General features: G+C 43.6%; 1 protein-coding gene and 2 long non-coding RNA genes across 5 annotated transcripts in view; 2 read left to right on the forward strand and 1 right to left on the reverse strand.

Moving 5' to 3' along the window:
• IL1RAP (interleukin 1 receptor accessory protein) overlaps window positions 1–4,879 on the forward strand; it is a 51,791-nt gene extending 46,912 nt beyond the window's left edge. For all 3 annotated transcript variants that reach the window (XM_062606275.1, XM_062606277.1, XM_062606274.1), the window contains exon 11: window positions 3,616–4,879. In XM_062606275.1, coding sequence (XP_062462259.1) covers window positions 3,616–4,340 — 725 coding nt within the window. In that variant the 3' untranslated portion in view covers window positions 4,341–4,879. The remainder of the gene's footprint in view (window positions 1–3,615) is intronic.
• On the reverse strand, window positions 4,862–12,099 carry LOC134157394 (uncharacterized). Its single transcript, XR_009962308.1, has 2 exons — window positions 11,395–12,099; window positions 4,862–5,069 (listed from the first exon to the last, which is right to left on the reverse strand). It is a non-coding gene; the product is annotated as an uncharacterized LOC134157394 (long non-coding RNA).
• Window positions 12,100–12,270: 171 nt separating this feature from the next.
• Window positions 12,271–13,775, forward strand: part of LOC134157370 (uncharacterized) — a 33,815-nt gene continuing 32,310 nt past the window's right edge. Inside the window, exon 1 of the long non-coding RNA XR_009962296.1 lies at window positions 12,271–12,385. This is a non-coding gene — a long non-coding RNA (uncharacterized LOC134157370). The remainder of the gene's footprint in view (window positions 12,386–13,775) is intronic.

Consider the following 13,775-nt stretch of genomic DNA (forward strand, 5'->3'; position numbering starts at 1 on the left):
GCCCTTCTCTGGACTTGTTCCAACAGTTCCATGTCCCTTTTATGTTGAGGACACCAGAACTGCACACAATACTCCAGGTGAGGTCTCATGAGAGCAGAGTAGAGGGGCAGGATCACCTCCTTCGACCTGCTGTTCATGCTCCTTTTAATGCAGCCCAGGATACGGTTGGCTTTCTGGGCTGTAAGTGCACACTGCAGCCGGCTCATGTTCATTTTCTCATCAACCACCACCCCCAAGTCCTCCACAGGGCTGCTCTGAATCTCTTCTCTGCCCAACCTGTAGCTGTGCCTGGGATTGCTCTGACCCAGGTGTAGGACCTTGCACTTGGCATGGTTAAACTTCATGAGGTTGGCATCAGCCCACCTCACAAGCGTGTCAAGGTCCCTCTGGATGGCAGTCCTTCCCTCCAGCATATCAACTGAACCACACAGCTTGGTGTCATCGGCAAACCTGCTGAGGGCGCACTCAATCCCACTGTCCATGTCAGCGACAAAAAAACAAGACCGGTCCCATCACCGATCCCTGAGGGACACCACTCGTTACTGTTATTATTTTATTTTGCTTTATAATAATTTTATATAATATACATAATTTTTTATTATTATTTTTATATTTTATTTTGTTTTTCAATAAAACATTTCCACTTTTGCATTTCATTCCTTGTGCATTTCTCATCATTTTCCTCCCCATTATGTTTGCAAAAGGCCATTAAAGAAAGATGACTCTGTGTAGTCCAAGCATCAGGATCATCTGGGGACACCTCCTTAGTGATGGGGCATTTTCTTGTCTGTTTCATGGTGTGCCTGCAGATATCCTGAGGCACCGCCACTGCTACCAAGGCCATACAAGTGGAAACACAATGACACACATTATTCAACTGTCACCCAACAGTGGACATGCACACACAAAAAGCCACTGACCCATAGAGTGCTCACGTGGCAATCACAAGATAGAAAGATGGGAAGGAAACACCATCCCTTTGCTTGGGAAACCAAGCCAGAAACTTTGACCAGAAATCTTGGAAAACTGCCCTAACCACAGAAATCAAACTCACTCTTCAATCGCTTTGCCCACCACCTTTCAGGCTGTTGGGTAGAAAAGGTTCATTCAGCTTTGTATTTTCTCATCAAAGCCACTTTCTGAGATTTTTCCTTGTTTATATGCTAGCAGGTACATTGGGAGAGAGCCTAACACTTCTAGACCGCTAACAAAATGAATACTTGAGGCAATCTATGGATCTGGGGTCTACAGGGTATGAATAGTGAGTCCCTAGCTTTTATTGGGCTGGGACAGAAATATAGCTCTTACAATCTTGTGTTAGATCTCTGGGGTGCACTAGGCGAGACACAAATAGACAAAAATATGCAGTGATTTTGTAACCATGTAGTAAACATGGGAGTTTTTCAGGATAAAGCAGATACCCAAGAGTATCAGATTCCAAGCTCTGTTGGTACCCAAATCCCCACCTGTTCCATCTTGTGCTGTTGGTGTCACTGGGAGGGACCATCCTCCCTGCACACTGTGAAGTGGCCACTCAGGATTTTTCATGAGCTGGAATTACATTGTAAACTGAACATCTCAAGCTATTCTGGCCAGCCAAGTCTAAATGCATCTCATTCTCAGACATAAAATCTATCTTTGGGAAGTTGAGCGTTTTCCCTGCCAAAAAAATGTCAAGTCTCAGAAAGTGTTGCAAATTTAAAATTGATGAAAGAAAACTGTCGCTGTCAGCTCAATCAAAACATTTCATTTCAGCAGTGTTGGGATCATTTGCATTAATTGAACTTGTGCTTTTTGTGCAGGCAGGTACAATAGGTGACTTCCCAGGGGCTGCTTCTGACTACGTTGCACTGTGATTTCTGTGATTCCAGTTTCAAAAAGAAACCTTTCAAACCAGGAAAAACCTTTTTCTTTCAAAAAATGTTGAAGCTTGGCTGATTTCAAAATAGATCTCAGCCAGTTATAGAAAGTTTTGAATGAGGTCTGGACTCAGTAGATTAGGAGATTGCTGCCAATTCTTTGTGCCTTTGAAACAGAGTGGTAAGAATGATTCACGACGTTAAGTGACAATTCTGACAGAACCGACTTTATCTTCTACTTTTGGCTTCAATGAATCAGTGTTTTCATGCGTGTGGTGGGGGAAATATGCCCAAGTCTTGTGTACAAGATAAAATGCTCCAAATAGTTTGATTTAATTTCCAGTATTATGTTAAAGAGCCAAACAGTGCCTTACTTGCTCTATTCCACTGCCACTCACCATCCATCTCCGGGGATATTACTGTACAGTCATTTTTCCTATCCCAAGTTCTTGATCCCCAAATAATCTTGTGACAGTAAGTTTTACAGCTAGTCACATGCCTGTAAAAAAAAAATATATTGCTCTTTATAATATTAAAATAAGATGCATCTAGCCGCAACACAGTGCACATTCTGCTGTGAGATGAGGAAAAAGGCAGTCAAGTGCTGGAATAATAAGAGGTGTTGCCATTGTAGGGAGGGAGCAGTATTTTTCACTGATACAAAAGAGCAGTGTTTCATTGGCAGGGAAGGAAATGAGTCTCCAGATTAAGGAATCAAGGCTTTAGCTTTTAGTGTGAAAGGCAATGGAAGCAGCAGGTAGCCCTTCTCCCCAGGACAGCTTTTTGCAAGACATTCTACAGAGAGGTTTTTCTCTCTGAGTGTGCAAGAGCTCTTATTCTGATGATCCCTGTCTTGCTTGAACCACCTTGTCCTCAGGTCCCCTCCATCTTAGTAGGCACCAGCATTCAGTAAGTGGGTGCGTTTTTTAAGTTCTTACAGTTCTGTTAATTAGCTTGAGTTAATTTGCTGAGCCCCACAACCCTATTAATTCACATCCTTTCCAGTGTTCATCCATTAGCTGTAACATCTTCAATATGCTCACTGCAGCTCAAGCCATAGATAGAAGTCCAAGGTCATCCTTCAGGTTTTCTGCTTTTCAACATTCATAATAAAAGAGATGCTGCCCTTGCCTGGCACCATTTCAACTAAGCATCTTGCTGAGCTTTACAAACTGCAATTAATCCCAAGACATGCTTTTGAAGGATGGTATTTTCACCCCCCATGATGGCTAGGGGAACTGGTGGAGAGACTTACAGCTGACTTTTGCTTTGTAAGCTTGGAGGCTTCCATTTCTAGATGAGAGAGCACGAGAGGGAGAGTGGTGGGACTCAGCAGTGCAAACTGGCATGATGACTAGATTGCTTCACTTGCTTCCCCCCATGCAAAGGGCTGCTAGAGCTGTGGGCGGGTGGTTCCTGAACAAGACCTGCCCTTTATCAAATGCCTGCACTTCCCTGGTCAGGAGTGATGCTGTGCACGGCAGAAGTCAAGAGTATGTTTTGGCATATTCTACCATCCTTGCTTCTTATTTACCACTGCAGCCTTCTCAAAAACACATTGCAAAGCAAAAATGCTGCTTATTGCTCCTGACAGCAGGATCATGGACGAGTTGAAAGTCACTGGACTTGTGCCAGGTTTCCCCTCTGTGGGAAGGGGGGAATCTGTGCAAGCATGCCACAAAAACCTTCCTTCAGCTTTTCTCTCCCTGCTCCTTCCCCCTTGTGCACCCCAATTCCTCTGCCCTTGCACTTTTAGATACCACTGAAGCTGTGTTTGACTTCATCCAGAGGAGCCGAAGGATGATCGTGGTCCTGAGTCCCGATTACTTGACAGAGAAGAGCATCAGCCTTTTGGAGTTCAAGCTGGGCATCATGTGCCAGAATGCCATCGCCACCAAGCTTATCGTGGTGGAATACAGGCCACTGCAGTGCACCCACCCCAGTATCCTCCAGCTGAAGGAGTCCGTCTCCTTTGTCACCTGGAAGGGAGAGAAGTCTAAGCGATCTGGCTCCCAGTTCTGGAAGGCATTACGGCTTGCCCTGCCTCTGCGCAGCTTGAATGCCGGCACCGGCTGGAATGAGAGCTGCTCCTCCCAGTCGGACATCAGCCTGGACCCCATCCAGAGGAAAAGGAGCCGGTTGAAAGGGCAGCCTAACCCACGGGGTGCCACAGCAGTGACTCTTGCTCCCGGAGGGACAGCCACAGCCCCCAAGTCAAAGGCCAGACATGGAGCCAAGCACTTCTTGATGTGCCGGTGTTGTGGGACCTATTGCAATGGTGGCAGCAGACTCAAGCGCAAGCATCGGGCTGTGGCTGAGCACAGGTGGGACACTCAACTCTGCAAGTCGGGTTCAGGCAGACCCACAGCACAGGGGGTTCAGGGCAGAAGTCGACCTGACCCCCCATCAGCACAGGCTCCTGGTCTTGCCCTATGCCATTACAGTGACCTGTCAAACAACAATGACTTCTATGTACTTTAGCCAAGTGGCTGATGGCACAGCAGGTTCTGGGCAGCAAAAGGAACTCACTGCAGCCTCAGCTAAGTTTATTTTATGACATGGTGTTTTTCACCACCAATGTCAGCATGAGGACTGCAGCAATATCACCAGTGCTGGTGATCTGAGCCAGGGACCTGCAGCCACACAGAGCAGTGGCTGGGGGCTGCCTGCCCAGGTCCCTCTCCTTTATTTAAATTGTAAAGTGGAGCTGAAAATGTGTTTCTCTGGCATTGCTTTTCCCAGCTGTGGTTGTGTTTGCCTCAGGACTGCTGCTGGGGTCAGCTGTGGGAGGGCAGGTCTCCAGATCAGGGGTCAGAAGGGAGGAGGTGGAAGAAGCTGTGCTCCTGGAAGTAACCTCTGGAGAAGGGAGTGCAAGCCTGCATTTTGCAAAGGATAAAACTGTGCTAATGAAGGCAGGAGTGCACTGTGCAGTATGGTGTGTTATCCGCTGTTGTTTAAAACAACTTGGTCAAAAGTTTAAAGACAAGTCCCTTCTCTCTAAATAAAACTGATTTCTTTAACTTGTTGTTGTTACAAGTACCATCAGAACTGGTAAATGTTGGAACCATATTCATCAGGCGGTGCCTGGGGAGGTGGTTTGCCCAAGCTGGCCGAGGTCCCCTCCTGTTCCCAGTGCTTGCAGTGGGCTCCTGGGCTCGGTCCCTCTCCCAGCTTCACCATATGATGAATTTGTTCTGTCAGTTGCATGACCTTTCAAGCAGCAAGAAAGAAAACCATTACAAACCTAGGGAAATGGGATTTAAAAAATTCTCCAAGTAGTCAATGAGCTCAGGGATAGGAACAAGACCTCAAATGCTCACAGAAAACCTGAGGGGCTGAAGCTGAGGGGGTCAAAACTCAACTACACTTCATTAAAAACCAGAAAGAGTCTTTGAAGAGTCTCCCTGGGGCTGCTGTTTCATCAGCCCATTGAGATGGCTGTCTGCGGTGTTTGCCACTCTTCACCTGCAATGAAAACTTCATTTGCTTCATTCTGCTTTGTACAATGACTTCTCTCCCCACCAAGGAAGGGAGCTAATCCTGGGAGTCAGCCACTTGCCTTTATTGATGCTCGGACATGCCAAACAGGGCAGTACACTGCATTTGTTTTCCTGAGACAAAAAAAAAGGGTCTCCTTCACCACTCTGTTCAGTCTAGTTGTTGCCTCTCAGGCTGGCAAGTAATTATTTTACTTCTGCCTTGGAAATATGAACTGAGCCCTGGGGTACAAGGTCTGTGGCCTTCAGGACACACCCTTATCTGATGTCCTTAGGTGCAGCCCAAGTGAATCTGCTGGACATCTTGCTCATTTTAATATTGCTGAAGCCCAGTTATAGCTCACACATTGATTTCCTTCCCACAACAGCCCCTCTTCCCTAGGATTGCCCAGACTTTCTTGAACCTTCTCAGATCAAGTACAGCTGATGGCTCTCCTATGCTGCAACAGACCAAGAAAACAGGAACCAAAAAAACTACTGTTGGGTTGATATAGATAAAACAAGGGTACCCCACCCCACCCCCCCCCCCCCCCATGTCATAGGAATTAGAAATTTAGACTCCAGAGAACTCTCCAGGAGTGAATTTCTCCATAATCGCAAGCAGACACATTGTAAATTGCTCAGGAAAATTTTGCCCGTATGTGGCCATTCTCAGTGATCAAAGAGAAGCAGAAACGAGATATTTGGGAAGTAAACTGATGAATTGTAGAACGCTTTGTGAGAAGTAATATAAATACCATTAAACGGTTAAATGGTTCCAGTTGCTTACAACTAGACATGGCACGATACTCATTCTGGTAGAGCTGAAAACACAAGCTACAAAATACAAATACTTTGCAATCAGCCATCCTCCAGAGTCAGCATATGTGTTATTTGTTGGCATTTAAACAGCTTTTATTTACAGACTTTGCCCTTATTTGACTGTGTTGTTGTCTCAGTCAACTACAGCAAACCAAAGATGCAGGAAGCAACAGCTGGAGCTTCTAACAGATATACAGAATGCGCAAATCCAGCCTTTTGGCACAAACTGTCAATTCTTCATGAAAGAGCAAATATAAACTGGCAAGGACCTTTGCTTCTCCTGTTGCTTCAATAGAGCTAGTACAATTTTACTACCCCTTTCCTAGACACCAGATGGACCCAGAGCTTTGGTTGCTCTCGTAACAAATAGAGACATGGTGGATTTCAGTGTGCGCAGAGACTTTGCCCCCTGAGGCCAATGTCCCAGAGCCCAAAGGCACACCATACTGGGTGGGATGTTGCAGCAAGAACACACAGACCAAACATGAGAAACCTTCCATTTTATTTGTCTCTCATCCTAAGCATGTTGCTTAGAAATATCTACGAATGCCAGCATGAGCTCCTGCTTTAAGACCAGAACAAACTCTTCAGAGAGTTGAATTCTGTTCTCTGAAAATCAGTTACAACTTGTTCATGTCTCATCTGACACTAACTGGTGCAGATGGACTGTAGTTACTGCTTTCTTCTCTGGTATACATGTATTTGTCAGTTGTATAAATAAAAATGCAATCATCTCCAAAGTTAACAGTCAGAACAATATTATAATCCCCTTCACCCCACCCATACCTCTCTAGAGAACTGTTCAGAGGGGAGCAGAGATAGTATATATGGAGAAATTCTACTCTACCCTAATATACCCTAAATACCCATACAACTTTGTGTATTCTGCTTAAGGCATGTACAAGACAAGCAGGTCATAATGTGCACAGCAATTTGTGCAATATTTCCACTGTCGCCTAGATGGTTTTAATCCGTGAAAGGCTGGTGGTGTAATGAAGACACTGAACAGAGCTAGCTACACAGTTAGGGAACACAGGCAAGTTAGTCCATCTCAACATCAACCTCTCTTTGCCTCAGTGACTGCAAAGCTCTGGTACCCAGGAGGTGTCTCCCTAGGAAGTTCTACTGGACATGATAATAATGGGCTGCTCCTCACATCTTAAATGTTGGACGAATCACTAACCTGCAAGAACTTAATAAAATTTTCATCCTAACATCAACAAGATCTTTATTTTCCCCTATTACACTAGTTGCTGATCTTACAGCATCTGATTGAAGAGTATTTATAACATACATTTTCCCAAATAATGACAAGATTGTGAAGAAACCAACAGATTCCAGAAATAGGGAAAAATGTTTCAGACCTTTAATCCTAGATCCACATCTATTTATTTATTTATTTATTTCTCCCATGATCAATTCAGCATAATACCTGTGAAGGGAGGCAACACCTCTAGGATAGTGTCTGCCCAGTTAGGATAGTGTCTGCCCAGCGTGACATACTCAGTGTAAGAGTATTACCCAGATACCCACGTCAAACAGGCAAGGGTACGCAAGAGGGTACACCTACAGCACAGAGCTGCAGCCTGGGGGACGTAAGCCTGCTCACCACCATTTGGCTTCAGCTGGCATCTAGGAAAATGTGTTGCTGTTCTGGAAATGCATGAGGTAAACCACTGCAGCAGGAGTAAGGAGAAACATCAGTGAATGACCCCATAGCTGCCTACTCAAATCCATGTGAAAGAGGCAAGGTTTGATTCTTGTTCATGCTATATACCGTTACTGATCAGTCCAGGGAGACGCTGCAGCTTTAAAACAACATAATAACTGCACCACTTAGGCCCCTTTTGCAAAGATGTTAATGAGATATATAAACGTTGCAGAATGGTTTCTAGAGTAATATGACTTTAATTCTTCATAATAGCAGACACGGTAATGGCCAGACCATCAGGAGACACAACATTTACACTGATATGCCTGTAATTAGGCTAATGATTTTTACCTTACTAAAACGTATCTGCCACAAAGTTATTTGGCTTGGAAACATCAAAGTGGTTTCCCACTCATCACTATTTGTTCAAGTGAATAATCAGCCTCATCCTTAATATCATGCCTGATTGTTTTTTTGCCTGGCTTTTGCTTCCGAACAGAGCTCTTGTTCTACCTTTCTCTGCTACAGCAAAGAGACTTCTCACGTATTTTAATGTGGCAATTCATTGCCTGTGATAGGATTGTTCTCAAGTTTTCCAAAAGGTTCTTTTCCTTTGCTGTCATTTTCAGACCACGGGTGCCAGAGAAGTCTCCTGTTGCCTGGGCTGCACAAGGAGGGGAAGTCCCTGACCCATGGTTATCGACTGCTTCCCACTGACTTTTTCCTTTATGCCACCACACCTCAGTGGGAAACCAGACTTCATTGCTCATCCATTCCAACACGTTTCCAAGGAGGTGCTATGGCTGAGGTGCCCCCCAGCACTCTGCTGGCATAATCTTAGAGACAAATATATTGTTACACTGCAGTGTATCTGCCTGGGGCCAGTTCATCAGGCAATCCAGATCACGTTGCACGCTTGGTGAAGCGGGAAATAGCGATAACAGACAATCTTTGTGCCATCTGCCACGGTTGTTAGCTAATGATGTTTTATTTATCTCTAGATCAGCCATGAAGACACTGACTCCCACTAGAAACATGTTCAATGACATGTTCTCATCTTTTGAGATCTACAGGTTAATGAATGAAGAACCAAAACTTTGCTGCTGATGTGCACAATGGAGTGCTTGCAAAACTCTACTACATCTAAATACCCAGAGTTATTATTGATGGAAAAATGTCATTTGGGAATATTTGCTCCCATCAAGCTATCAAGTTGACTGGCTACCGATTAATTATACTGGCACTTTGAAGTTCTACATGTGGGCAATTCCATATTGACCCATCTGAAAATGAGCCTGCAGTAACACATACAGATTCATAAAGAACCTTAGTTTCCCATTCAAAAGAAATCACACTATTTTGTTTTGTTTTGTTTTGTTTGTTTTTTTCTCCTCTCTTCTCATCAAACAGAACACAAAGAGCACAAGATGACATCAGAATTTTCCATGAAATTTTCTTGGCAATCTATATCCACAGCAAATGAAAAATGTTTGATTCTCATTTTAGCTTCTATTTTCTATAACTTACTCAAACATGTTTTGAAATTTTTTTTAAACAAAGCTAAAAATATGCTATGCCAAGAGTGTTAAAAACATGTTGGTATTTCACTTCTGTTTTGCTTACAGCATGCTTTGTTAAGACTAATCCCTTCTAAAACATTTAAACTTAAATGAAAACAGTGTTTTCCTTTGAAAAGCAGCTTTCATTTTAAACACACCATCAGATCTGAATTGATTATCAAGCTTGCCTGTTTCTGCATATTAGCCCAGCACTCTCAGTTTTCAGTATTTACAGTTTCCCAGTCCTCTAAGATTTATTAAAGAATTAGGTCAGTGATACCATGAGCTTCACAACCAGCCCTCTAGCAATTGAAAAGCCTCCAACTGTATTCTTACAGCTAGCTGGAAAAAATCAACATGTTTGCATATCAGATCGCATCAGCAACTCAAATCTCACTCATGTTTGTGTATCAGGACCCAGAACTTGGCTGTGGATAATGCCTTACTACCTCTTTCCTCCTGTATGTTGCCAACACAAATGGAGATGTCTCTGAAGACAGTAATCCACGCCTTCTGCTTTTCTCATGCTCTTTTGATGCACACTCTTGCCAGTTAAAGAAATTTCTGCTCCATTCATGCTTCCTTTTTAATTGCATGCCCCTTTCTGGAGGCAGGCAAGAGTAACATCTATTATTTTGTTTCACATCTTTGCCTTGAAAGCATCTGCTCTACTCGCGGTGCGCAAGAGAGCAGCTGCTTGCTCCCATTCAGTGTCAGCCTCACTGGCACATGTTCATTTACCTGCATATAACATCCTGATGGAGTCAGACAGTATTTCAGACTCAGTCATTATACCCTTCAGACTGGCACACATAAAACAAGAACTGAAAATCCCAAACCTCACAAAAACAAATAATTACCTACTGCCCCCTCATATCCACATCTGTTTTGAATGGTTTTATCCACTCCACCAGCACAATCCTGCCAGAGTTCTAGTTCACCCAAAGAACTGTAAATGCTTTTGCCTATCATTTGGGCACAAAGCTGGACCTGAATAGGGAAAAATGAAGACATCTGGGTTATATCAACATCTAGTTACCACCCAGCTCCTCAAATAACCATCAGAGCTCATATAGGGCTGCTCTATTAATACTGGGTGCTACCTTCCTGCTTGCTTGGCTTCATGCTTCCTTCCCCCTTGAGGTCCTTAAGGATATAGTTTAATAAATGCCAATAATGTCAGCAGAATCCATTCATATCACTGTAATTTTAAGTATTTATTATAGCTTTTTTTTTGGATGTATAGAAATAGACCCAAGTAACTAGGCTAAATTACCTTTTCCCTGGGGACACCTTGCACTTCTGTTTTGCTTTGCTCTTATCAGTAAGCCAGACCTCTCCCCCATGCTCCCTCTCACTCTTACACACAAATGTCATTGGGAAGATGCCCAGAGCTTACTTCAAACTTAATGCTTTGCCCAGTGTGGCTCAACTGCTTGCAATTCCTCTTACATGAATGACCCAAGGTAAACTAGATCAAGATGATTTAGCTTCCTATCCTAATTTCTAATTTAAATACACCTCTTTCTTGCTGGCCTGTATCTGTGTATTGTCATGCACACAAGTAGCAACCAGGTATTTCCAGCTGCTCTGCACACCTGTTTATTACAGGGAGACAGACTTAGCAGGTGATTGGAGCTCACCATCCAGCTGTACTCCAGCCTACCTGCTTGCTTTCTTTCTGTCACTGAAAAATACAGCAGCTTACCTCCTGTCCTTATACCCCTCTGCCATGACAGTATCTGGACAACTCTACTTCCAGCATATTCTTCCTTTCCATCTTCACGGGTAAGGAAGTGTGTGCCAGGTGCTACACAGATATCAGAAGACACCTTTTGCTCTGATGAGGCTCTATGCTTATTTTGTATCATCCTGGATGCCATACATAGCATGACAGCAAACCTCCTGAAGGTATACTAAGTCTCCCCAGTTTGGCCCTGCATACAGTGAAGGGGTCAACACAACAGATGCTTCTGAGCAGTGGCTTCATCAACAAGCATGGTCCAAATCTGTGTACAAATGCCCACCTGCCAGTTACCAGATTAATGCTGGAGCATCTAGATCCGAGCAGCCTGCAGGGTGTCACTTCTTGTCACCAAATGTTTCAGTTTGGTGGGTAGTTTATATTTAGTCTCTAGTAGGTGATGTTATGAAAGGAGATGGAACAAGGAAAAATGTGGCAGAGAAAATAGATGACATGATTACAATAAAAAAAAGTATTCATCCTGGCATTTTCAATTGAATTTTATGACAGAGTTAACTTTTCTTGAGGGCATGATGAATACAGTACTTGGCAGGCAAATAGAAGCTCTCCATTATAGTACTACAAAGTGAAACTGTGGCCACTCATTTCACAGACTAAAGACCCTTTTTTTCTCTTTTTAGCCAACGCTTTTAAGAAACACTAACATAAGAGAGAAACTTGTCCAAAAGCAAGGACTATTGTTGAGAATTCACAGCTCCCTGGCTGACACCTTAGAAGCATTCACCATTAGCTGCTGCCACCTTTATCACTCAACTGGAGCAACTACTGCATTGCTTGATTTTCATTTCTCTCCTCTCAGGTTGGTGTTCGGCCTTTCTTTTTAAATACCAGGTGCTGTAACCTCCCTCCCCTTAACTAGGGGTAGTCAGAAACTCTTCCTACCTCTCATCCCTGGTTGCAAAAGCAGAAGAGACAGGATTAACACTAGAATAGTTACACTAAAATTTTCCTTCACTTCTGAAAGTTAGAAAGCACCAAATAATTGAGTAGCATTATGAACAGGAGGTAGGTAGAAACCTTGCAGTAAGTCCCACCTGAAGCAACTCCTTTGTTGCCTCAAGCAATTGCCTTAAGGGTCACTAATCAGGCAATGCTTATAATTACATCAGCTGTGTCTGAGGTATATAGCTAGGCAAGCAAGCCTTCAAAGAAATTACTGAGATGCAGGGTTGTTTGAAGGGTATCATCATATGTTTGTTTTGGAAGTAGAAGTTGAAGGCCACCAGAAATCAGTTTTCCTGTGGGTTGCTATGGTAAAGTATGACTTATTGTCTTCCTTCAAGAAATAGAATGAGAAGTGGGCATCTGAGTGTTTCCAGATGCCTTACTCTAGATAATTGCCTCTGGTTACATAGAGATTTCATTACAGAGCAGAGAGCCAAATTTTGCTGCTATTAGGCTTAGTCTGCTTAGTTGAAATATAGGGTTTGCATTGTCTCTATGGAAAAACTGAAAGGAAATGTGTTGCTGCTTCTCTGCTCTGTTCAAAATTAGCCCCTTTAGGTTTTGGGATCCAGATTCCCAGTACTTGCAAAGCTGGCTAGACAAGACTGCTCTCTCTCCTGTGTATCTTCATGTCCTGTTACGTGCCAAATGGATGTTTTGACTAGTGAGCTCAGTAGTCTCTAATGTTTGTTCTCCCTTTCCATGTCTTTGTGAAGTTGGTTTTTTATATGAAGCTCCCCTAGACCAGCTGTTGCAATGCACAGGGTATTCTGAACAATCTCAGTCTTTTTCAAACCACGCTATATATTTTTTCCTTTCCTTTTTTTTTTTTCTTTTTCCCTGAGTGTTCACTGCTTCTCTGCTGGCCCATTTGGTTTTAAAGAGATGAACACAGAATCTTACAAATGCCTGAAACTGTTTTCATGACTTGCTCTGTGCAGAAGTAGTTGGATAATCAGTAACAATAAATATGTGACATCCATAGCCAGTTTGTACCTTTCCCAGTGTGGAATCAGCTGTAGCTCTCTGATTCACAAACTGGGAGTGGATCACACCTTTCTGGAGTGCCTGTAGAGAGCGTGTGTGTAGGAGGGCAAGGTGGAGGTAAGCAATGTGAGCAGGCTATTTTGTCCCGATCTGTATTTTCAGAGATGCTTGGGCTTCTAATAGATGACTTCGTATACGAGGGTGAAAGGTCCATGGCTTTTTTTTTTCCCTTTTAGTTGGAACCTTCTAGCAACTGTGCATCCCTGTTAACTCTTGCTGTGTTTCCAAGGCTGGACAATCATCTACAGAGACTAGTGGTGTTTTCTGTAGATGGAGTGAGACAGTGCCCTTCAGGTGCAGCCTAAAAGGCAGGTTATCCTCATAGGAAATGCAACCAGCAGTTTGCACTTCTCTCTGCATCAAGCACATGCCAGGAAGATCAGTAGATGGCTGGCAGGGGCCCTTCAGGTAGTATGGCAGCATTCGGCTTGGCTGTGGATTGTCCTGCTTGGAGTATAGAGAGATGGCATTCACCTCTCATGGGCACTGGGTTCATTCACATCTCTGCCACAGGATGACACACACTGCCATCTCAATAAGGCAGCTCTTTTGAGATGTTTTGCTTGCCCTGGATGCTCCTGCATAGAGGCGTCGGCTCCTATTGTGTTAATGTGCATCTCAAGAGTGCTGTGATATTTACTCTGTGCTCAG

Source organism: Pezoporus occidentalis, unplaced genomic scaffold (assembly GCF_034315485.1).
Source record: "Pezoporus occidentalis ecotype Australia unplaced genomic scaffold, CSIRO_AGI_Poc_V1 ctg95, whole genome shotgun sequence".
NCBI lineage: Eukaryota > Metazoa > Chordata > Aves > Psittaciformes > Psittacidae > Pezoporus > Pezoporus occidentalis.